Genomic DNA, 22,805 nt, shown 5'->3' with positions numbered 1-22,805 from the left:
TGCAGAGGAGGACACAATGTCTTGCCATTTCTCTGCTGTGGTTGCCCCCCTCGCTCCCCCTTCTGTTAAGTCAAAGTCCATAAATGTAAAGAGTTAACTCTCCTGGAGGCATGCAAATGGGAGAAGCAAGGGGGGAGCTCCTCAGGGATCACCCTGTCTGATACCTCCCCTGGCACATCAGTGACAGCTCCAGGACTTCCCTGTCCACACAGGAGGCTCCCCACGTCCCCACACGATGTGATCGGGAACTCACAAATTCCTCGGGTGGCAAATGTCCTTGTGGTTTGCCTGACTGGAGTCAAAGAAAAGGATGAATCCAAGATGTGCAGGAGACACTCTCTTCTGGGAGACGCTGCTCATCTGCCTGTTTGTAAACAAATGCTGTAATTTAGTAATAATTAAGTGCTCCTAGTTCAAGCAATTGTTGAGCTTCTCCAAAAGGGCACAAGTAATTGAAGACAGTGTACCATGTGTTGTAGGTATTCTGATATGGGATTGCAAGCTAGAAGAGAGCTGGACAATAAAAGACAACTTCATGTTCCTTATGCAAACTTAAAAATCCCTGAGAGATCAATGTAAGGTCTGTGCGGAGATGTAATTATATCTGAACTGCAACAACATAGCTTCTTTGCCCTAAGTTGATAATGATAAATACATAATCTCTGAGTACACAGACACAAACACAAACAGAGTTTGTGGTATGTTAATAAATGTATTCTGCCCTCGCCCTTCTGCTTACTGTTGCATGAGGAATGCCACCTGTGTAGCTGCTGTAGTTGTACAGAAGGCGACTCTGTTTTTGTAACTCTCCTTCTTTGTGTCCCAATGAACAAGGCCAGTTTGCTTCACTGAGCATTGGCCCTCCTGCAACTGTAGAGATATCAGTCTGTGTGATACAAGACGTTGCCATACCAAGGAGTCAAGAAGTGGCCATTTTCATCTAAAATCCCTTTAATGCCTGAGAAGTGTTGCTTTGTATGTTGTGATGTTCTGTTAAAAACAAGACACAAACCTTCAGCCAAGGATGCCATGTAAGTCAGGAAGTCCACTTTTGTACAAGGGCAGCACGTTTGTATTTCTGGTCTGTTCATTAGCGTGAGGAGCACAACTACAGATAGCAACATCATCATTTTAATCTGCCAGTTTGTTACCCAAATCTTGAACCAAAAGCTTTATTCCACAATGTCCAGTCTTGCGGACTGAATATCCACTCAGTCTCAGACATTTACATCTGTAAAACTTCTTACAGTGTTGGTCCATAGGCATCAAAGTGGAAAGAAGCTCACTGCCTATAGATACCCAAGGCATAAGCACTTAAGGATCAAAAGAAGAACAAGGGAAATACAGAAATAGATAAATTTAAGCAGAAGTGAGATAAAAGCAGAACTTTAAAGATCTTCCACGAGTCCTTGAAGAGAAGCAGCATATTGCAACATGCTTCAGACCAGTACAAGAGTATGCCTTTTATTTCTTCTAGGTGTTTTTGTTTAGAGGCTAAGATTAGCTTTAGCAAGTTTTGGACTTGCTAAAACAGAACTGTTTCAGAAGTAGTGGCTTTCGTAACTGGAGGGACAGGCAACTTGTTCTCAGAGGCAATGTGGGGTTAAAATCCAGATCTCTGTGCTTTGCCTGTGCAGAACATGCACAGAGAACTAGGACAAGATAACTGAGAGCTTTAACTCAGAAATGCACACCTCTTCAAGTTGGTTATCTGCGGCTATTTCCCCTCCCTCAGCTATTTTCTTGGCCTCTCCCATAGATGTTTCTGCTTTTACTGCGCGATGACGCATCAACTGACAAGCCAGACACCAAACTGCTGCAAATTACAGCTTGGCATGCTAAAGCTGAAGAGTTTGCAGCAGTTCACCTTCATATGCTGGGCTGTTAATCCTATGTCTGTTTCTAAATTGAAGGTGGAAAACTTGAAAAAGAAATAAATACAAATCATAACCAAGTGAGCAGCTGTGTAAAAAGGAGACGGTTCTCTGCACGCTGGTACTCCAAGGCCTGGGTGTGTTTCAGATCAAAAAATCTTGCCTGTTTCTCTGCTCATATCTGATAATTGATAACTTTCCTGATTGCAGTGGCAATCAGAAGTTAGAGAAAAGCAAGAACGAAAAATGTTAGAAGCAAAACATGTTGTTCAATCTACCAGTTAAAATAGTTTAAAGTAATTTTTTTAAAGAGGTTGGCCGTGTCCTTCCCCAGCTAGCATTTACTTGTTCTCCTGGATTTTATCATGTAGCAGGCTGTTCATGGCAAAGCATTAAGTATGACTTGCTTGTCGCTGAATGTGATGCATCCCTCTCCACCCTGCAGCAGAAATGATGGAGATTTAATTAGACCAAATCAAAAGCAGCTTCTAGAAAACAAATATGATTTAAAATTGTTTTCATAATCATGCAATGGTATAAATTATATTTCTTAATGAGTCTTTTTTAATATAGCGTATAACAGGGAGAAGCATTCTAAACTTGATTTTATTGTTTTTTTTTGAAGGGCATTAGGACTTTTTAGCCTGATTGACAGCTTATGGCCTCCAGTAGTGCCTGTAAAAGTTCCTGGACAAAGTCAAGACCCTGAAATGGTAAGTCTTGTTATTATGGAAATGTGTTTTTTCACTCACGATTACTATTTTTCTTAGTAGTGTAATCAGATTTATTTTGGGTATCAGATTCTTGCCCTCTCTTTATTTAGCTATTGAGTGTTGTTTTACTGGTTCTAAGCTAACCTGAGGCACTCTGGATCAGCAGCTTCTTTCCAAAACGATGCAGCTGGTGTTCTCTTAATCCTCTAGAGCTAGGGTGATAGAATGGCCAGACAAATTACTCCTCCTCTCCTTTCCTTGCAGGAGGAAAGAGATATTAGCTGGCTCCATGCTATCTGAGAAATCTATATACAGTGATACTAACTCATTCTTTTGAAGCTCTTTTCTGGAGATTAATTCCAGTGAAAATAGACTGACTGCTGGAATTAGGTCTCATACTAGGTAGGGTGCTTCTGGCTGACAGTTGTCCCATGTGAAGACAGTCAACGGATGAACACAAAAATAAACTAATAGAAAATAATTAATGTTTTTGTGATTTTGGGGGGTGGTGGAAGTTCCTAACGTGAGGTATTGAAAAGAATAAGAAGTATGTTACTGTACATTTGCAAATCTAAAATTACATATTTAATTTTCATTTAATTAGCTTTTGTATTTGAAAAGGAGTCATGTCATATCGAGTGGCATTTTGGTAAAACGAGGTCATTTGAGAAGTTTCTTGGTGACCAAGTACTTGTGCTGTCCTGCTGTTCTTGTATAGCTGTTCCTGGGGGAAGAAGTTTGTGGTATTAAAAATCTGTGTTAGAGCCTAGAGGAGTCAATCAGGATGCAAGTTCTCATAAAGCAGAAAAAGCTGGAAATAAACAAGTTTCAAAAGCAGAGGACATAAAAGGTGGATATTGCAAGTTGTTTCTAGTTATTTCTAAAGTCTGAGAATGTTTTCGCTGCAGTGTACAGTGTTCTTCGGATTGTACAGGGATTTATGTTGAATAATAAAAAGTGCAGACCTTGGTTGTAAAGCAAGACTGAAACTGAGTGAAACTGCTGTTGTCTCCTTGGTTCTCCCTTTCATATAGACGTTTCAGAAGTCTTAGAGGAGTGGATTGTTTTGTGTGTTACTGTGGACAACAGAATAGGAATATCCACCAATGGATCAGAGCTCGTAAATGTTCTTCAGCATTGTTATGACTTTCATTTGTTCTCCATTTTCTCTGTTTTATTAGCAATCTAGAAATGGAGGAAACTTTCCATAATAATTCAATTTACATCCTGTCATGGCTTTGAAATACTAATTCATTCTACAGAGGATCAAGCATATTCTACTGCTGCAGGTTTTTGGCAGAATGCAGGTTTTTTAGGTGCAATACATTTTTTGTGGCACAAGCAGTATAGCTTTACACACAGTTTTATGGAAGCACATATAAGCATAAATAAATAATACTGCCAACACATTGAAAAAGTTGCTTGGGAAGAAGAGATCTGTGACACTGATTTCTTTTTAGCCATATGTGCCTTCAGGTACCTTTTCAGTACCATTAGTGGCAAACAAGAATATGGGTTGATGTCTTTTTTTTTCCCTTATGCAACTTTTTTTAAAATGAGTGGGCAGCTGTCTTTAGTAGATTCATATTTCTCATATTAAATTAAACACTTTATTAACTATAAACATTGCTAGAAGAATATTTACCAGATCAAAAATAAAAATGATTTTCTAGCAGGGTCTTTTATTTCTCAGAAGCCTTTCTCTGTCTTTGAGTGGAAATCGATAAAGTTGTTACGTCACAATACTTTTTAAGGGGGGGGGACAGAAAAATCTGGCATAACACAAGAAGAGCAGTTCTTGTAGTTGTTGAGTTCCTGTTCTTCATTATCTCCTTGTGCTGTCCTGGATTTAATTTGGCAGCTTTAAAAGTTCTTCATCTGTTTACTATCACAAAAACCCACCCACATGCAAAAGTCCCCAAATCTCAGAAAAGTTATGGATGTTAAAAAAATAAATAATCAGGGTACTCCTACCATGTAATAAAAAAATACAAAAACAACAATCACCACCTTGGAATAGCTGCAGTGTTTGCCAAGTGTGCCAAATCATGAGATGTTTTTATGATGAGGATCAATGTCAGATTACGGAAAGAATGATACACACAAGCTGATTTCACTTATAACTTGTGAATGTTGCTTTATTAACTCAGCTCCTACTTCAGAGGGTCATTATTTTATTTTCCCATCACTCTTAAAATGCAAATTGTGTGGTTCATTTTGGCTATTATTATAAAACCTGACTGGCCAGATTGAAGTGCCTTTTTTAATGTCACATTTCTTTTCCTTTTTTTTTTTTTTTTTTTTTTTTAATAGATGACAACTAATCTTCCTCCTCCCAGCTTCTGTTACATTCTTACTGTTCAGTCTGGTGAAATACATGTGGAAGTGGATGAGGAAGAGCAGATTTCTAATTTGTACCAGCCACCAGCTGTTCATGGTCTAAAGGAAATTCTTCAGGTAGGCTGCTTTAGAAGTCTGATGACAAATGCTTTGTACCACTGAATTTCTGCTTGTCTCATTCCCTGTTTTTGTACCATTATTTTCAGATCGATGGTTGTAATGAACGTTGTAGCTTTTGGGCACGAGTGCTATACCTGAGGCTGCAGGTAATCTTTTCACTTAGTGAAGAAATCAACATAAAATCAACTTAATGATGTGTGAAAGGCCAGCATTTATCTTGTTTAGGGGAAAGAAAAACTTCCTGTATCATCTTCAAGAGCTATTTGTGCAGAATTATCACCAGGTCTAAAATGCTTGCGAATGGGTAAGAAGAACTGCATCTTACTGCAGTTGAAGCTGCATGGTTTCAATCCCATTTGCTCTAGAAGCTGAACTATACTTGAATAACTTGCTATCTAGCTAGAGATAATGTTTCACTGTAGTAAGGCAGCTTACAGAAAGTTAATTGAGACTTGCAATGAAAATCAATGTACTGTCCTTAGATACAAAGCAAGAAGTTCCCAGTCAGCAGAATGGGGATAGAATTGAACAGATGACAGTTATATAAAAAATCAGTTTTGCTCTCTGCATGCAAGTGGGTGGACTATTTTTGTTGACTTCAATAGAAGCCCCTCAGGCAAATTTGGCTTTTATGGTCCAGCTAGTAGAAAGGAGGAACTCTTAGGTAAATACATCTGCCATCCATACTGTGTTGGAAAGCTTATAATTATGTTTTATTTATTTGTTTCTGAATGATGCTACAATTTTCTTTCAAAGTGTTGCTAACTCCCTCAGTAGTTAAAGGAATTTTTTGTTGCTGATTTATTTATTTTTTCCTGGCGACTGGATCCTCAGTACAGCCAGCCCTGAATTCTGGTGGAGAATAATTTGCAATTGTCCATCAGCTCCACAAGAAACAAGTGTGAATCAAAGCATATGGACCAAAGACAAAGAAATTCCAGAACGGCCAGCAAAATAGCTGGGGATGCTTCCCACCAGCGTGAGACATAAATTTAGTTTGGTCTTGTCCTCTTGCTTCAAAAGCCAATGCGTTGTGATTTGATTTTGGGGCGGGCAGTACTTTTAGCTCCTGTGATGAGGCGTATCTCTTGTCACTCAGCCGTGTTTTCTCTGCTGAGCGCATGCAGAGTATTTACCAACATGACAGCAAAGCATTTGCAAACGTGGGAAGTTACGTCTACCTTGATAGGACCTTCAGGCTGCTAACAGAAAGATGGGCACGTACATGTGTGGACTTCTGTTTCCAAGCAGCCTGTTCAATTTAAATAAATAAATTACAGACTGGTGGTATCCTACCCAAGCATTTTTATATTTAGGTACATCTACCTATGTCTGAGACACCAGGGTTCATCAATATTCTTGTGTAGAATCACTTCATCACTCCACTAGAGGGAAGATGAAGTATGCAGGAACAGTTGTGACTTTGAAGAGTGGAAGCTTATCTAACACGAAAAAAAGTCTGTAATTTCTTCTTGCTACTAGGAAGTTTACTGGGTATTTTTCGTTTAGTGAACAGTAAGCACTAGATTTTCATGAGTGAATATGACTGCTCATGATTTTTTTGAAAGTAATATTGGAAATCAATAGCAATCTCCTTTTTTCTGTAATACTGCTGGGTAACACTTCTAGAAACATAAAAAGCATTTACCTGCTGTTAGTGTATCACTTTCCTAATCCTTCCAGAAGAAGGTCGTGAACAGCAGCTTGTTTACTGCAGTTACCTTTGCCAAGAGGATTTATCCTTCATGTGCAAAATCATCAAGTTATAATATGTGAGCTAGGGACTACAATTTGGTTCGTTTAGCAGGTCTGTTATTATTAGGTAATCTGCTACAGGAGTTAAGTCAAAAGTACTTTAAAAATAATATTTATTCTACGTAGCAAGAGTATTCTGAGATGCTTCGTTTGTGTGAAGGAGGAATGGAAATACGCTTTTATTATTACTCAGAATCTGTACTGTGGTACAGAAGGAATATGAGGAAATATATTCCATCTGTGGTTAAGGAGCTGTCCTTCCTTATAACTCAATCCTGCTGCTATTTGTCTGTTGTGTCCTTTCTGTTCAGAACAAATTGTCACACACAGCAAGATGATGATTTTATACTAACTTGTGATTTTTTGCTGTTATTATTATTTACTTTTTGGATGACTCTTCTGAAAGCCAGCTTTTAACGTGTTAGGAATTCTCACGGGACAGCTGCAAAAAATCTTTCTTTTGAAGATATTTTAATGGTATCTATACGGAGGAGGTACTCAAATGCATACAGTTATGAGGAAAAGAAAAAATGTAAATGCGATTGCCAGCATATATTAAGGCAGGACCATAATATACGAGTTACAAGTTTTACCAGCCATTATTTCTAATTACTGCATTTGTTCTAAGAGCTGCTAGCATGAACAAAAAGTTAATTTTAGCCTGGTTAACACTTTCAGGGTTTAAACACAACTGAAGACAAAAAGTTGGGGTTCTTATTGCATTACCTTGTGCTAGGGAAATGCAACTTTGAGAATAAAATACTTCTGTGATATGTCTCTCCAATCATTGTAGTATTTAAATTTCATTTGAATGTTTTAAGTATGATTTTTTAAGCAACAGACTAATTAAATAGTAACAAAGCCTTTTTTTTTAAATTAAGAAAGTAATTTAATTTCAGTTAAATATTTTAAAATACTAGAATCTTCAAAATTATGAGTTGTTTGGACTGGTAAATATGCAATATGCTCAAGTTATTAAACTTGTTTTTCCTAAAGTATGGGAAAATTCACATGCGTGTAAATATAAACTTCATGTTTAAAAAAAAAAAAAAGGAAGAAGAAGAAGAAGAAAAGAACAGATCGTCAAATTGTCTGGTTTTGTTAGAGATCCTGGACTAAACACTGATGTCTGCATCATGTCTATGCAATCTGTCTTGCTCATCATCCCAGTGTGAAAATTAAAAAATATATATATAATTATAAATAGTGTAAAATTATGAATTAGTAATAACTGTTTTCAGATATGAAGTCTGACATTAAATTTAATTATTTTTTTTGTTGTGACATCACTAATTTTGATATACCATAATTTAGTTGCACCAGAGTATTTTCATACCTGTCATAGTCAGAAAACTTATATTGTCATTGTGGATTCTTGTGTTTCTTAATTATAAGATTATCTATTTAATTATAAGTTATCTACTTTTCTACTTTCAGGTATCATTCAAATATTTGGAGATGTATTTATTCAACAAGAAACGTGCAGCTTTGTAACTGCAGTACCTATCCACTGCAAGGAGTGGAGGTTTTGAGAATCAGATAACACTGCATGGAAAATTTGCTAAATAATAGTAGTGGTAGTGTTAGCCTTTCTTTTTTTCCAAGGGAAATATTATGCAAGACTTTGTTCATAAAAATGGTCAATTAACTTTTCATAAAATTTATTTTCAGATCCAAGTGAGTAAGACATGATAGTTGATAGTGGTAGAGCCAAGCTCACAGTGGGTCAATCTTGTAAAGTTAATTTAAGGTAGAGATGTTACTCCATATCTGCATTAAGGAGTAATGAGGAATTCCAATAAAACTTTAATTCATTTTTGTGTACGGGCCCTAAGCGTAGTAATGTGTCGGTTTTATTGGTTGCTTAAAGATGAAGATGTTACTTTAGTCTTTCCTTCTTCTAAAAGTTAATGACTACATTCCAATTTAGTTGGGTTTTTTTTGTTTGTTTGTTTGTTCTTTTAAATCGTAGACAAAGCACAGTATTCCTACAAATCAAAGAGAGATTTTGTTGTTTGTGACTGACTTCACACTGCAAGATGTAGCTCACACAATTCCAAAAGTTGTTGCTGTGTCAATTGCTGCATCATGCGTTCTCAGTACGGAAATCATAGAAGCCCTCAGTGCTGCCTCACGACTCATCTTCTTCAAGGATGCCCTGTGGGGAAATGGTAAGCTTTACATGTGGTTTTGAAGCAGTTGGAATTGAACTGAACTAACACCCTAATCTATAACACTGTAATATGTGGCCTACAGAGACTTTCACTCTCAATTGAAGATGAAATGTTACAAGTTTGGGATGAGAAATTTGCATGGGGTTGTAATTAGAAATTTTCTGTGAGATTTCTCTTTTGTATTTTTGGTTATATCTCCTATGAAACTGAGAAATGAAATTATCCTATGGTATGTTCACCAATATTTCTGTCAGTCTTCCTTGATGACTGTTGAATCTAAAGACCGGTATCAATCAAATCTGCTAGCTGACAGAAGACTCAGAAATAGTAAGCAGCTTGGTTTCATTTGTTTTGGTATTCTTGCAGAAACTTGTTTTATTGAGCTTACTACTTCTAAAAGGAGTAAGACAATGAATCTAGAGACTTGCATGTCCCTAGACACAGAACTTTTCCAAACTACTATAAAGCATCTCAGCTGTGAGAGCCCTTCCCACCATACAGGTTCTGTGAAGTAGTTCACTCTACATTCATTTTTAGTTGCTCATAAAAACGAGGCTCGCCCATCATTCTGTGTGGTGCATCTGTGTGGGGAGGTGTAATTCACATCTCTTGCCTTCCCTCGCTTCCAAGATGCAAGTGGATGGGAAATACCAAACCGTGTAAATAGCCATGTGTCCTGTTGCTACATCTGCTAACCGGTCTGTTTTCCCTTACTAGCTGAGGTTGTACTGGTTTCATGCAAACTGAGCCACGCACCTCTGCTTTGGAGAGTAAAGTATTGCGTGCATCTGCTCTTTGTAATCTTTAAAACAAAGTAAGACCACCTTGAGGGGTGTCCAAGCTTATTACTGGGGGAAGAGACAATAACTTTGTGTTTCCAGTGTGGTACAATGAAGTCTGCATGGGATTTGATTCTCTTTTGCCATGTTAGATTTTTTTTTTAAATCTTCTCCCTGGGAGTCACGAAGTGTAACAAGAGCATGCTGCATGTATCACTGAAAGCAAAATATTTTGTCATTGAGAAAACCTGATGGAGTCTGTCCATCTGTTTAGTAGCTGGCAGAGATCGTTGTCTTTATTGGCCATGACAATTATCATGGTCACCTTTTTCCCTGTTACTGTACTGAGTTGAAATGTCTTTGTTGGCAGGTAGGATTATTTGTGTTGAACGTACTGTTCTCTTATTACAAAAGCCTCTTTTGTGCTCGGCTGCCGGTGCTGACCTCAGTGAGCTGCCTGGCCCTGTCAAACTCGATGAGCTGGATTCTGCCACACAGGCCAATTCCATTTGTGCTGTGAGAGGTTCGTATGGCCTTTTTTGAAATGAATGTGGTTAATTATTCGTGTTCACTTTAATCTTTCAGGTCCTGGTATTGATTTCTTGCATAAGCAGGGTGCAGGAATAAAAAAGCACAGTATTGCTGTAGATCATTGGGATATGTAAGTTCTTATGCTTCTTCCTGGGCTCCATTTGTCTTTTGCTGGCCAAGCTCTGCCTGGCTACTGCTCCCACCCAGAATAAAGGTTTGATGCACGGCCTGGTTTATTATATTCCTTCCTTCACCATCTTCTTTCAGGAGCCTTCTGTTCACACCAGCCTTGTTGGTATTGGCAACAGTAAGGTATACCAATATTTTTCAGGCAGGTGGAGAAGATTATGTCAGCTAGACTCTGAGCAGTAGGGGTTACTGTCTGAGTTCCCTGGAGCTCTGCTGCAATGGGGCAATTTAATATTTCACCATAGTCACCTAGCTTAACTTGGCCAATATTTGCTCACCAGCCACTTTGGATCATTGCTGTGTCTAATACTTTAGTCCTACCGCTAACCATGCAGAAACATTTCTTACAGTGTAATTTCTAATGTTTCCTAATAGTACAGAAAGATTTCATACAATATATTTTATAACACTTAGTCCAGTCAAGTTCTTAAGCCCCCCCAAATGCATAGTGCCTATAGGGAAAAGCCCTTAAAAGCCAGGTACTTTCAGCTTTTAAAAACAGTTTTCTCTCTTAATTTAACTCTTATGATTCCAGTAGCCCTTGTAGAAAATTCTTGATACTGTTTTACGTTTACACTTCGAAGTATTCACCTGAATGTTTGAGAGGCTTGAAATAATAGCAAATAATGATTACAAATGAATCCTTCCAGCTATAAAGCAGTACACTGAAAAGTCAAATTTAAGCTACTTAAAGCTATTACTAAACATACCTTCTCTTAGAATACATCTACAGGTTAGTGATGCCTCTGTGATTGATATATGATCACCTTGCAGTGACAGTCTTGAACTCTGCATAACAAGAAATAAGCACAACTACAAGCACTGTAAGCCTCAGTCATTATGTATGTCCATCTCCCATTGATACTGTGAGTTACCTGAAGGATATTTCTGTCACTGAGTAGGAAATACTTTTTGGCCTTTTCTTTAACCTCTGCAATATTTATGCTAAGAGTTACCACTTCTCTGCTCTTGTTTATTGTAACTAGGTAGGGGAAGTGCCTGTCTGCTTTTGACCCATTGACAGTTTGTATATAAAGCAAAATTTGAGTCCTTTCCTTTTTCAGTAGAGCAAAGAAAATACACCTTTGTGATCCTGTGTGCAAACAAGTACTTTACTTACCTGGAGGATTTCATGTTACCTGGCCAGCCCCAGTACACTTACATAAGAGGTGTCATGCTTTCCCCGATTTTTTATTACAGATGTAAGAATGACAACAGGAGAAATTAATCCCACAGTCTTGTCTTGCTTAATATGAAATTTGCCTGGGGTAGCTGTTACCAGTATGTTCCCACAGCTTTGTACCAATGTAGAGTGTAACATATCTTTATGTCTATGCTAGCTATATATAGATTATAACCTCACTTTTTTGTGTAACTAAAATTATTTAATAAAATTTAAGATATATATACGCTGGTTTGGAATTTGTTTAGCTACTGCCTACAGGTTTCTACTGAAGATGTGAAACTAACAGTATTAGCACTGTTTTGTCGGTGGGAACATATTGATGGTGTAATCCATAGAAGAAAAACTAACTTCTCCAAAATTCACTCACCACCTCTCTCTCACCTAGAGAAAAACTCACAGAAATGTTAATCTGGCTTTCAGTGAGAAGCAAGATTACTTTGTTAATTGTTTTTCTTTGTGCCATTCTTTCACTTGCCATACTTGTAGTCACCTACGTGTTCTGTGTTCTGTACGTAGGCTTCCTCTCACCCCTCAAAGGGGCTGCAAATGCTTCCTCTACCCCTCCTTGAAGCATTGCCCCTCCCTGCTCTTTTGCCATCATTGCTGCTCCTCCTGGCTCTCAGGAGGTTGGCAGTGTACCTTCTCAGCCTTCACTAGCAAAACTTCCTGGTGATCAGTGGAATATCCCCTGCTGCAAACTGTCTGTATTTGTGTCAGTGTTCTGCTCAGTGAAGTCTCCCAGTTATACTCAGTCAAATCCTCCCTTCCCCACCAGAAAGGGCAACGCTGTAATCCAAACAGAGCCACCGAGTCTGTCAGAAGTCTTTCTTTCAGGGAGGTCTGATCATACCAGCTCTGGGATGCAATATGTTGCTGGTCAGCAGACAAGTGAGAACCTGGGATTGCTTCCTCCTGGAAACTTTGTTCTTCTTTCAAAGATGAGTCTGTGTTTCTCACCTGTGAGCTCAGGGTTGATAATTTGTTTTCTCATCACTATTCATTGCAAAGTAATTTCCAACCTCTTTTTGCTGTATTGTAGGAGTCAGGATCACCCTAAATGTTGGCAGTTCATACTGCACAGAACTGCTTCTCCTCCTAACCATACTTATGAGCAAATTCTACTTAGTTCATACCACATATGTTGTGCGGGAATATTACATGATTAATGATGTTTGCCTAGTGTATGATTCACATCCAGTGATTGAATTTTGACACTGCATGTTTTCATATTTAAGCCCTTACTCAGGTTTTTTTTTTTCTGTTTCCCTTGTAACAGCCTGAACAAAATGGAGTAAATCATGTTACCTCGCTCTCTCTTTTGGGTTGAAATTTTTCCCTTCCTATCTATTAATCAGGGTAACTGATTGGCAAAAAATAATAATAACTATATTCATTTTTCAAACATTTCAACCAGAGTGTTACTTTAATCCTCCTTTGCATTCCTCACTCGAGACCTGTTTTTCCAGGTGTTGTCCTGATTGAGCTATTGTCAGTCTCTTCTTAATGATGTCAGCCACAGCCCAGAAAAATAGAGTAGAGGTAAAAACCTAATTTTGGCTATGTGCATTTCCATTTAAAAAAATAGGATCTTGGGAGAATATCCAAAAGGTTTGTGAAAATCAAGCAAAATATAAATTCTTGACAAAGATGTGCAACTGTTCAGCTGCTTAAACTTGAGTGATCACTGTGCATGCAGGATGCAAAAGGCTGTCACTGGATTATTAGATCTGTTGCTGTTTGGAGTTGTGTTTGTTCTGACTTCAGTGATCTCTGGTGGTTTCATGAGGGAATTCTGTTTTCATCAAAATAAACCTCTCCCGTAGACCTAATCTCAGAATGATCCTGGTTCATCTTCAGATGTAATTCTGTTACTTGTGCACTGGCATTCCACAGTTGCAGTATAGCACAATACTGAGGGAAAAATTAAAAGGCTTAGAGAGAAACAGATCAGTCAGAAAAAGGTTTTTGTTTTTAATCGAAATAGTGACTTTTTTGTAAAAAAAGAAAACATAGCCAGCAAAATTGTAGTTTTTTTCTTTTCCATGAGCAAAGAAAACATGCCTCTGTTGTGGCAGGAATCATTTACCTTGCAAATGCCAATAGAAACTCACAGGTTATAACAGGAACTGGAGAATCAAAATTATTTTTGTTACATCCCAAGAGGTTAAACACACAGAATTGCAGTGTAATCCATGGAAGGGGCGGAGAAAGAGAGAGAGAGAGAGAGAGAGAGAAGATTGGGTTATAAATGTAATAGTTGAGAAGTTGGTTTCCTGATCTTCAGACTTGTTGTCCTTTGAATTCCCGAAGGAAAATATGGTTTTGTTGTTTACGTGTAGCTCCCTCCTTTCTGACAATCCTTGTCTCTGACAATCCTTGTCTCAGGAGAGTCAGGAAAGCTGAAGATTAAGACGCTGTTTCACAGACAGTGTGAATGCTCCCTAGTCTCCAAGGGCTTATTTCATTGAACATATTACATAACTGCAATGTTCTTGCTCAAAAGGAGCTGGAATTTTTAGTCCTTGCATCTTTTGTACCAGACTGAGAGTTTATTTTATGGTAAATTTGTTCTTAGAGCTGATCCGCTACGTATAGTTCAAAATACTTTAAGTATTTTCTCCATAAACAATGCTAATTATTTCAGAATACCATTACCATAAGGCATAATACAGTGTTTAAAAGTCTTTACTGGCTTCTCATAAAACTCAGAATGTTTTTCTTGCCAAAAGAATCAAAGCCCCTTATAGCAGTCCTAAGTGTCTTTGGCATTCCCTTCTTAGGCACACACTTAAACCAGTGGGCAAGATCTAATCTCTCTTAAATCAGTATAAATGAAGAATAACTCCATAGGTAATGGAATTTAACCTGCATCGTTGTCTTTGAAAGTGATTGTGTCTTCTAGTTGGTTTGTGTTTCCTAAATATTGATATCAAACAATCTGGCCTGATGATTTTTCTAACTCCTTATTGCCAAGGACATATTGCAGGACCAATGAGACCAAAACAAGCAAACAAACAAAACAAGCAAACAAAACAGAAAAGCAATAAAACCCTCAAAACAGAACAAATGAGCCTGTTTGGAAAGTTAATCTTCAAATATCCACCTTTTGATATTTTTAAAATGCCATGCTGTCATTCCTTGGTGGATGGATGTAGGAGAAGGCAATGAGACTGCTGGAGAAGCTTAGGCTTGCTCTGACCCCAAGAAAGGAAGAGTCTTATTCTTGAGATGAAAATATAAAAGGGTCAAACATGACCCTTTTTTTGTGTGCCTGTGTTTGCTAGGTTGCATTTAGTATTTTAAAAGGATTTCGTTTTCTGTAGGTACCATTGTTGGAGTTAATGAGAGCACTGCCTTCTCCTGGCCTACGTGTGACAGATGTGGCAATGGAAAGTTGGAACTGTATCCCCGGGACAGGTGAGAGTCAGGGTGCTCCTTAGGATTCCAGGTGTTCTGCAGATGTAGCCATAACAGCAATAGGTGATGCAATAATTCCTGCAGGCACAGACTGCACTTTGTTCCTTCCTAGAACTAAGACGTAGTATTTTTATTGCTGATGAACTGATAAAGCCAGCAAGGTTAGATTAATTTATTAAGAATGATACAAGAAGATATGAAATGGTTTGAATTTGCAGTCACCGTGTTTTTCCAAGCTAATTTTTTGCTTAAAAAGGTTTCATACCCCTCTGCATTGTAATAGTAGTAGTTTTAATGAACACACCACATAAATCACAGGCCTGGCTTTAAGCTCCTTGAAAAGTAGCTTCTTGTGTACCAACATTTTTCTACCCAGCGTTGTTACCCTGCATACCACTAATTCACCTCAGTTTTGTGCCGCACTGTGATCTGAGCTGTATTTTGCATAAATGGAAAATGCAGACCAGTTAGAGCATAAAAAGAAGGAAAGGGGGTTCTTCCTGTTGGAAAAGCTTACAAACAGCATAAGGAGAAGCAGGGTGACTTCAATCCTGTTGAAACATACACCATTTTCCTAAATAGGAGAAGTTTTACTGCATATGGTCTGTTATGTATAACCTCAGGGGAGAAAGCTGAAAATATAGCAACATAATTATTGTCCTATATTACACTATCATGCAGAAAACCAGGAGGTATGCCTGTACACATAGTAGTGTTGTTTGTGATTTTATTTTAGTATATTCTCAAGAACACTTTTGCTTTGTTTGGAGAACAATGTAGCATCAGCACTTATTTAAGACCATATTCCAACAAGTCCTTATGGCTGTGCTTAATTTTCTGCATATGGCCTAAGTGTGTGCTGTAAATGTTGAGTGTCTGCTGAATGAGGACCTAAATCAACAAGTCATTTAGGCCAAATCTGTACCTTATTTCTCCCCTGTCACCATAACTTTTAGAAGGTTATGAGATTAATATTTGATTGCATTATCTATAAATAGCAACCTCCCCCCCATGTTGCTGAAAGTTATAAAAAGAAGATCCTTTTGCTAGAAGAGTTTAGGTCCTCCAAGAAAGTCACTCAGGTCCACCAACAGAGGAGAGCAATTCACTGTTATCAGCTGAATCTCTGAACCAGGCTTTTCTACTACAAGTCTACTACCAGCAAAGCAGTTAGAGAATAAGCAAGTTGTTTTTTGTTTGTGTTTTGATTTTGTGATTGATAACTTTTCCGTTCTCTGTGTTTTTCCATCATTATTTGCATGCTTCAGAGGATTGCTGTATTGCAACCAGTGCTCTGAAGTTGTTGTTTCACCAGTTTTGAAAATGCAGTTGGAAGTCTTCTTGAGTTGTCCATCCCGATCTCAAAGTACAGTAAAAGTAAAGGTATGGCACGAAATGAGCTAACATTTATTGAGTATAATGAGGCTAGATATGTAGACACATAGCTACTCTAAATTACACTTTTATAAACAGCTCTGTTACAAAAAAAAAAAAAAAGAAGATGTAAGAGTACCCCATAATTTAATCTGGTGCTAGGCTTGTGTTTCATTGGACTGAGAATCCAATTCCCAGGTCTTGTTCAAGTAACACAGTCACTGAGTTCACCCCAGGGTTTCCAAAATGTCAAATGCATCAGGTCCAACTGAAGGGCTTTGCTGGGTTGGGCACTTGGGAAACTTTCAGGCTCCCATCCTGAGCATCATTTGTCTCACCTCTCCTCTTCTTTGGCTGGAGAAACAAAACCATGCTATTGAAATCATTAATCTTTGTTTAATGTGACTGTTCGAATCTGCAAATACAGTGTCTTCCTATACGTAAAATTTTTGTCATGAACAAAACCTGTTAATTTTCCCGTTCCAGCTGCTACAAAGAACAATCTCTTCTCTCCTGAAGTCTGCTGCCAGTGAGGATGGGGTATGTATAATAAGTGTTGATGAAAGAGAGTTTAACTGCGTAACTTACTATAGAGGCAGAGTCCAGGAGGTGCTGTGAATTGGGCGAGAAGGTATTGGTGCCACAGAAATGGCAGGGTCGTCTGACAACCCCTCACACTGGGCTCTTGCCAACACGTGGTCAGGTCAGCCACGACTTTGGCAGGATCCTGAAAACCTCCGAGGATGGAGACTCCACCACCTTTCCAGGCAGCTCTTTTCAGATCCACAAGAGGAGCTATAGGAGATTTCACTGGAAATACATTTTTTTTCTCGTGTGCAGCCTGGGACTGAGTGGATTTGAAGCGTGTTAGTGTGCTCCCAGCAGAGAAGAGGGGTGCCACTGACGGGATTTACAGACAGCATTAGCTCAGACATGGATCTGCAGAGCTATCTGCAAACAGCAGTGTGTCCAGACGTTCAGAGCCAGTATGGGCAGTGCTAGGCTTTACTCCGTTTTCTGGCTGAAAATCCAAAGGCAGCAAGGACGCAGTCCAAGCGTGCTACTTTTCCCGGCTTCTAAACCCTATAAAGCACAACCGCTTTCTAACAGCACAAGTATGAAATTACTGGCAGGCGGTAATACTAGAAAAAAGAAATGCAAAATGCATGCAAAGTAATACTTTGCAATTGGGATCTGTATAAATGAAATGCATGGGGCTCCATGGGCTAAAGTACAGTTTATGTAATCACGAAGTAGTTACTCCTTCAGTCGGAGCTATCAGCAGGGCCCTGACATTTGGCACAGTGACCCAGATTTATCACAGGTAAGCGAGGCACTGAGGGCAGGTGCGGGGCTGTCATTGGCTGCCAGGTGATCAGTAGAGGAGGAGCGGCACCTTCAGAAAGGGGGCAAGCCCGGGTAGGAGCTGGAGATCCCCCCTCTGTTGTGCTGGAGAGGGGGTACAAAGGTCTGCTCCTCTACCTAATTAATCATCCTCGTTAAATGTCTTCAGCTAGGTGACATGCATTGGGGTCATTTTGCTTTCTCTCTGTTACACGGTCTCCTAGTACTTTGCAGTTACATCCCTGTGGTTTTAATGTGATTTATGGATGATATTTAACGTGGAAGTTTCTTGGAAATTCTTACGCGCAAGGGTGTATATTTCATTTAAGCAAAGAGATATGAGAAATTTCCAAAATACATTTGCTCTTCTAATAGCAGTCAAGTCTAGCTCTTCTAGAGGATGTGTCTGGTTTGTTCCAGGCTGACAAAACATAATTCTTTTTCTATTTATTAGCATTCAGACAACCTCTTTGTCACGTTTCAGTTTTTATAATGCAACCTAGAAGACTGGCACCTTACAAACAAACTGGTGGTGGTGGTTCTTTTCCTAGCTGAAATGCAGGGAAATGCATAGTTTTTTTCCTTTTTTTTTTTTATAAGCATTTCCATCTCAGAACTGCTGCGTTTTAAAAAGAAGCATGTCTCCACACAGATTAATCACAAGAAACACCACTTCAGTTGTTGTTGTTTTGTTTGTTTATTTTTTTATTTTTTTTTTTTTTGGCCAGTGCTGCTGAAGTTTCTAAGGGTGTAGTCTCCTAATTACTTCTTTTGGCAGTGAAGTTGGTTTTAGCCGCCCCTGGCCGCTTGTTCCTACCTTGTGGCAGTGCTGCAGTCGGACCAATGTGGCTGGTTGTGCAGCTGCACGGCGGACTGATCTGGGATAAAAATAATCTGGGGGGAAAAAAGAGGTATTTGTACCTCGAATCAGGCAGCAGATGTGGTCACCGCATATGGTCAGAGGCTGGTCCTGGGTAAGTATCGCAGACGGAAGAAATGCAGGTGAAGCTGCTCCAAGAGACCCTCTCAAGCCAGGTGCCTGCAGTCAGTGTCACCAGTTCTTGTGTTATCGTGCTCTCTGTCATCTGAGAGCGGTCACCCCAGCCCCGCAACCCCTTCCCCACACAGATCACAGCAGGACAGCTAACCTGCCCCTCCGCTCGCTAACTAGGGGAGCCGTGTAGGTGCAAATGATTGCAAGCGAGGCACGACGCTATGTAAAATGCAACATAAAGCAGGGAGGGGATGGACAATGGAAAGCTACATAATATCTTTCCTTCAGTGGGTCTGTTGGCTAAGGTAATCAGGACACGCTGTGCACATTCCCATGGTGTGTGAAATCCCACCAGTGTAAGAAAGCACTAAAGGTTTTACACTTCAGCAAGACAGAGTTCAAGCTTGCAGTAGCTTTTTTTGTTTTTTTAAACAAGTTTTTGAAAGCCTGGTAGAGAAGTGGCACTTTACACAGGAGCGAGAGCTGATTATCCCGAGTGCAGTGTGTTCATTCCTTCCATCAGTCCTAACGCCACTTTCCGAGTGCTTGAAAAAAAATTGTCTATTGGAAGAGGACCTCGCACCCTGCGTCTTCTGAGCCGAGCGCTGCTCAGAACAGAATGTACGGGACTGTTTGTTTTAATCAACATGCTTTTATCACTCCAGAGCTATGAGGTGAGGAGCGTGCTGGGAAAGGAGGTGGGGTTGCTGTGCTGCTACGTCCACTCCGCGAGCAGCCAGCCGAACTGCGCTGGACTGGAGGAAATTGCTCTTCTGGAAGCTGTAAGAAACTGAACTGGACTGAACTGCAGTCAGCTACTACAGTATCTGTGGACTTTGTGATGTGGTTATCTGTTAACTGTTGCCGCAGATAATGTGTAATGGGAGTGCGATAAGTATTCAGACAGTTTATTAAAACCGTGATTTACAACGCACAGTGTGCTAACACTGAGAAATGTATTTATAAAAATCTGTTCGGCTTTCCGAACTCGTCCTTTTCTGATCGGTTCAGAATTTGAGGCCGCGGTTCTTCGGTGCGTTTTTTGTTTCGGAGTGTGAAAGGTCTTGTTCTGGAATTTCGAACGGTTGTGATTTTTATTTTTGTTTTATAATGCTGTATTTATTATGTCGATGGAAATTATTTTACTGATGGTTTTGAAATGAACACCTTGCTGTACACAGCGAGCGCAGATGTAAGCCGAGGGTTTCACCGGCAGATTCCCGAAGTGTTGCCCGCCTGCCTGCCACGGTGCCATCACTAATTGTAAATTGTAGTGTTTGATATCAGCTTGCAATAAATGTTACAGAGATTTGAACAAGGCGTATTGTAAAGCATCAAGCATAAAAAGTTAATGTTTCACAGCCGATTGCTGCCTAAGCATGGAAGTACCACCTTATCTGTAGCTTCCCACAGAGCGGGTGTTTCATTGTACAGTTTGTGTTACATGTAAAGAGTAAAGTGCTCTGTCGGCCACACCACTGTCCTCACCCTGACCGTATGGAGAGGCCGATCACAGGTCTAACCGTCCCGTCAGACAACACCAAAGTCTTCCCATGCGGTCGTCGTCTGAGAAGCGATACGAGAACTGATGTGAGAGCTCAGGCTGAGATTAGGGATTTTTTTCATCCCGTTCCGTGGTAATTTACAAAAATCTCCCGGGTCAGAGGATGAGGAGTGAATGGTTTTGTGCAGGTCCCAGCAGGAGAGGAACAGCAACCTGGCTGCTTCGGTGCTGGTTCCCGTGGCCAGGGGTGGAAAGCCTGGCTGGTGTACACAGAGGATGCTAAAGGAAGGTTCAAGTTTTGAGCCCCTTTTTTTCCGAGCCCTCTTCATTTCTTTCCCCAGCCTTCTCCAGGCCTCCCAGCCCCTTACCTGCCTCCCCACCGGGCCAGGCCGGTGCCACCCAAGGGACCATCCCCGCCGCCCTCCCTGCTGTCCCCCCGCCCGCAGGACACACGGCAGACGAGAGCAGACTTGGTTTCAAACGCTTTTTTTGTTTCGTTTTATTATTATTATTCTTAGAAATGCTGTAAAAATTGATATAAAAGGTCGGGCATGCTCAGTCTTTGTCATCCTACCGTCTAAAATACATGAGGGCTTTGAATCATGTTAACAGATGTACCATAGCTGCATCAGTACGAGTAAAATGTAGAAAAGACAAACAAAACTACCATTACAAAAATAATTTAAGGGGAAAAGGGAAAAAAAAAAAAAAAAAAAGGCGTTTAGCTTTTTTTTTTTTTGAAGGGTAGGGTGGGTGGGTTTTTGGTTTGGGTTATTTTTGGTTTTTTTTTTGGTTTGAGTTTTTCGCGGTGAAAGACCCAGGCATCGCCCCGCGTCGCCGCGGCACTCGGGAAGCGGCCGCGCACCGGCGGGGGCTCCACCGCGGCCGCTCCTTCCTCCTCCTCCTCCTCCTCCTCCTCTTCCTCCTCCTCTTCCTCGCAGTCCTCCTCGCCCGGCCCGGGGCTGCGCGGCCCCGCGGCTCGTCCCCGCGGCCCCTGAGGTATGTGTGCATCCAGCCACGGCCCCGTGGCGCCGTCCCTGCGGTCCCGCCGGGCTCTCCCCCCCCTCCCCAAAATCCTGTTACCGGCAGTCGGTGCCCGCGGCGGGCTGCAGGAAGGAGGCGCCGGGCAGCTGCTTGAAGAAGTGCCTGAGGCTGGTCAAGTCCCGGGTGAGCTGCTCGATCTTCTTGTGCAGCTTCTCGTTCTCGGCCGACAGCTCCAGCAGCTTCTGCTGCATCTCCTGGTTGCGCCGCTTCGCCTTGTCGCGGCTCTTGCGCACCGCGATGTTGTTGCGCTCCCGGCGCTGCCGGTACTCGGGGCTAAACCTGTCCACGCACTTCTTGCCCCCGCGCTCCTTGCCCCCGGCCGCTGCCGTCGCCGTCGGAGGAGCCCCCCCTGGGCCAGGGCCGGCGGAGGAGGGCAGGGGGGCGCCGGGGGGAGCCGGGGAGCGGGTGCTGCAGCTGGACGGGGAGCTGCTGCCCGGCGGCTCGGGGGAGGTGGGCGGCGTGGGCTGCCCGCTCAGGTTCATGATGGTCTGGGCGCAGGTGGCGATCTGCGAGGGCAGCAGCGACGAGGAGAGGTCGCTGTCGCTCCAGTCCGGCTCCTGCTTCAGGGCGCCGCGGGAGGACGACGACGACGACGACGACGACGACGACGAGGAGGAGGCGGCCGAGGAGGAGGAGGAGGAGGACGAGGAGGAGGAGGCGGAGGAGGCGGCGCGGGGCTCGGCGCCCAGCAGGGAGCCGACGGCGGCGCCCAGGTCCTTGGCGGGCAGGTACTCGCCGTAATCCCCGCCCCGCTCGGGCTTGTGGTTGCTGTTGAAGAGGTCGGCGAAGAGCTCGTCGTTGCACAGCTCCAGGTTGGGCACGGCCGACATGGAGTCGATGTAGGAGCTGAAGTCGATGGCGCTCTCGTCCTCGTACATGGCCGGCGCGGCGGCGCTCAGCTCGGCCAGGTTGGAGCCGCTGCCCCCGGGGCCGCCGCCGCCGGCCTCGTCGCCGCTCATCCCGCGGCCGCCCGGCTTGCAGGCGGCTCCCGGCCCGCCGCCGCTGCCCACCTTGGCGTCGTAGAAGTTGGCCGGCTCCAGGCACCAGCTCCTATAGCATGCCGGCGAATCCAGGCTGTAGAGGGCGGCGGCGCTCATGGGCGAGCGGTTCGCGGCGCCGCAAGGACGCGGCCAGGGGGCTCCGGGACGGGGGCACCACCCGCTGCTGCTGCTGCGCGCCGCCCGCAGCTCCAGCCTCCGCAGGTGGCTGCTGCTGCTGCTGCTGCTGCTGCTGGTACTAGTGCTGGTACTAGTGCTGCTACTGCTGCTGGTGCTGCTGCTGGTGCTGCTCCTGCTGCCCCGGCTTCGCCTCGCCTCCCGGGGGCCGGGCGCTGCTCCCCTTGCGAGCGGCGGCTGCGAGGCTGGACGGCGGCTGGAGGCCGGCGGGGGCAGCGCGTCGCGGGACCTGGGAGCGCAGCCGCCCGCTCGGTCCCTTCTTATACGGAGCCGGCCCCGCCTCCTGCCCCAG

At 42.1% G+C, this 22,805-nt stretch overlaps 2 protein-coding genes across 3 annotated transcripts in view; one reads left to right on the top strand and one right to left on the bottom strand.

The window, feature by feature from the left end:
- SPIDR (scaffold protein involved in DNA repair) overlaps positions 1–20,755 on the top strand; it is a 201,638-nt gene extending 180,883 nt beyond the window's left edge. Inside the window, exons 12-20 of one of the 2 annotated variants that reach the window (XM_084282627.1) lie at positions 2,500–2,587; positions 4,901–5,044; positions 5,134–5,193; positions 8,775–8,973; positions 10,126–10,278; positions 14,985–15,078; positions 16,347–16,461; positions 16,939–16,992; positions 19,456–20,755. In XM_084282627.1, coding sequence (XP_084138753.1) covers positions 2,500–2,587; positions 4,901–5,044; positions 5,134–5,193; positions 8,775–8,973; positions 10,126–10,278; positions 14,985–15,078; positions 16,347–16,461; positions 16,939–16,992; positions 19,456–19,584 — 1,036 coding nt within the window. In that variant the 3' untranslated portion in view covers positions 19,585–20,755. Of the gene's footprint in view, positions 1–2,499; positions 2,588–4,900; positions 5,045–5,133; positions 5,194–8,774; positions 8,974–10,125; positions 10,279–14,984; positions 15,079–16,346; positions 16,462–16,938; positions 16,993–19,455 lie in introns of those variants that run through there. The other variant, XR_014618243.1, reaches the window with a different exon arrangement.
- Positions 20,756–20,764: 9 nt separating this feature from the next.
- CEBPD (CCAAT enhancer binding protein delta) lies at positions 20,765–22,575 on the bottom strand. Its single transcript, XM_084282628.1, has one exon. The coding sequence runs from the start codon at positions 22,433–22,435 to the stop codon at positions 21,374–21,376; it is 1,062 nt and encodes a 353-aa protein (XP_084138754.1). The 5' UTR covers positions 22,436–22,575; the 3' UTR covers positions 20,765–21,373.
- Between the last annotated feature and the right edge of the window lie 230 nt (positions 22,576–22,805).

This window comes from Netta rufina (genome assembly GCF_964035555.1).
Source record: "Netta rufina genome assembly, chromosome: 2".
Classification (NCBI taxonomy): domain Eukaryota; kingdom Metazoa; phylum Chordata; class Aves; order Anseriformes; family Anatidae; genus Netta; species Netta rufina.
Note: the sequence above shows the minus strand (reverse complement) of the source record. Positions and strands in the feature narration are given on the sequence as shown.

What these genes read in the sequence shown, in the direction of transcription:
- CEBPD (XM_084282628.1), bottom strand. Translation starts at nt 22,435, where the DNA reads ATGAGCGCCGCCGCCCTCTACAGCCTGGATTCGCCGGCATGCTATAGG.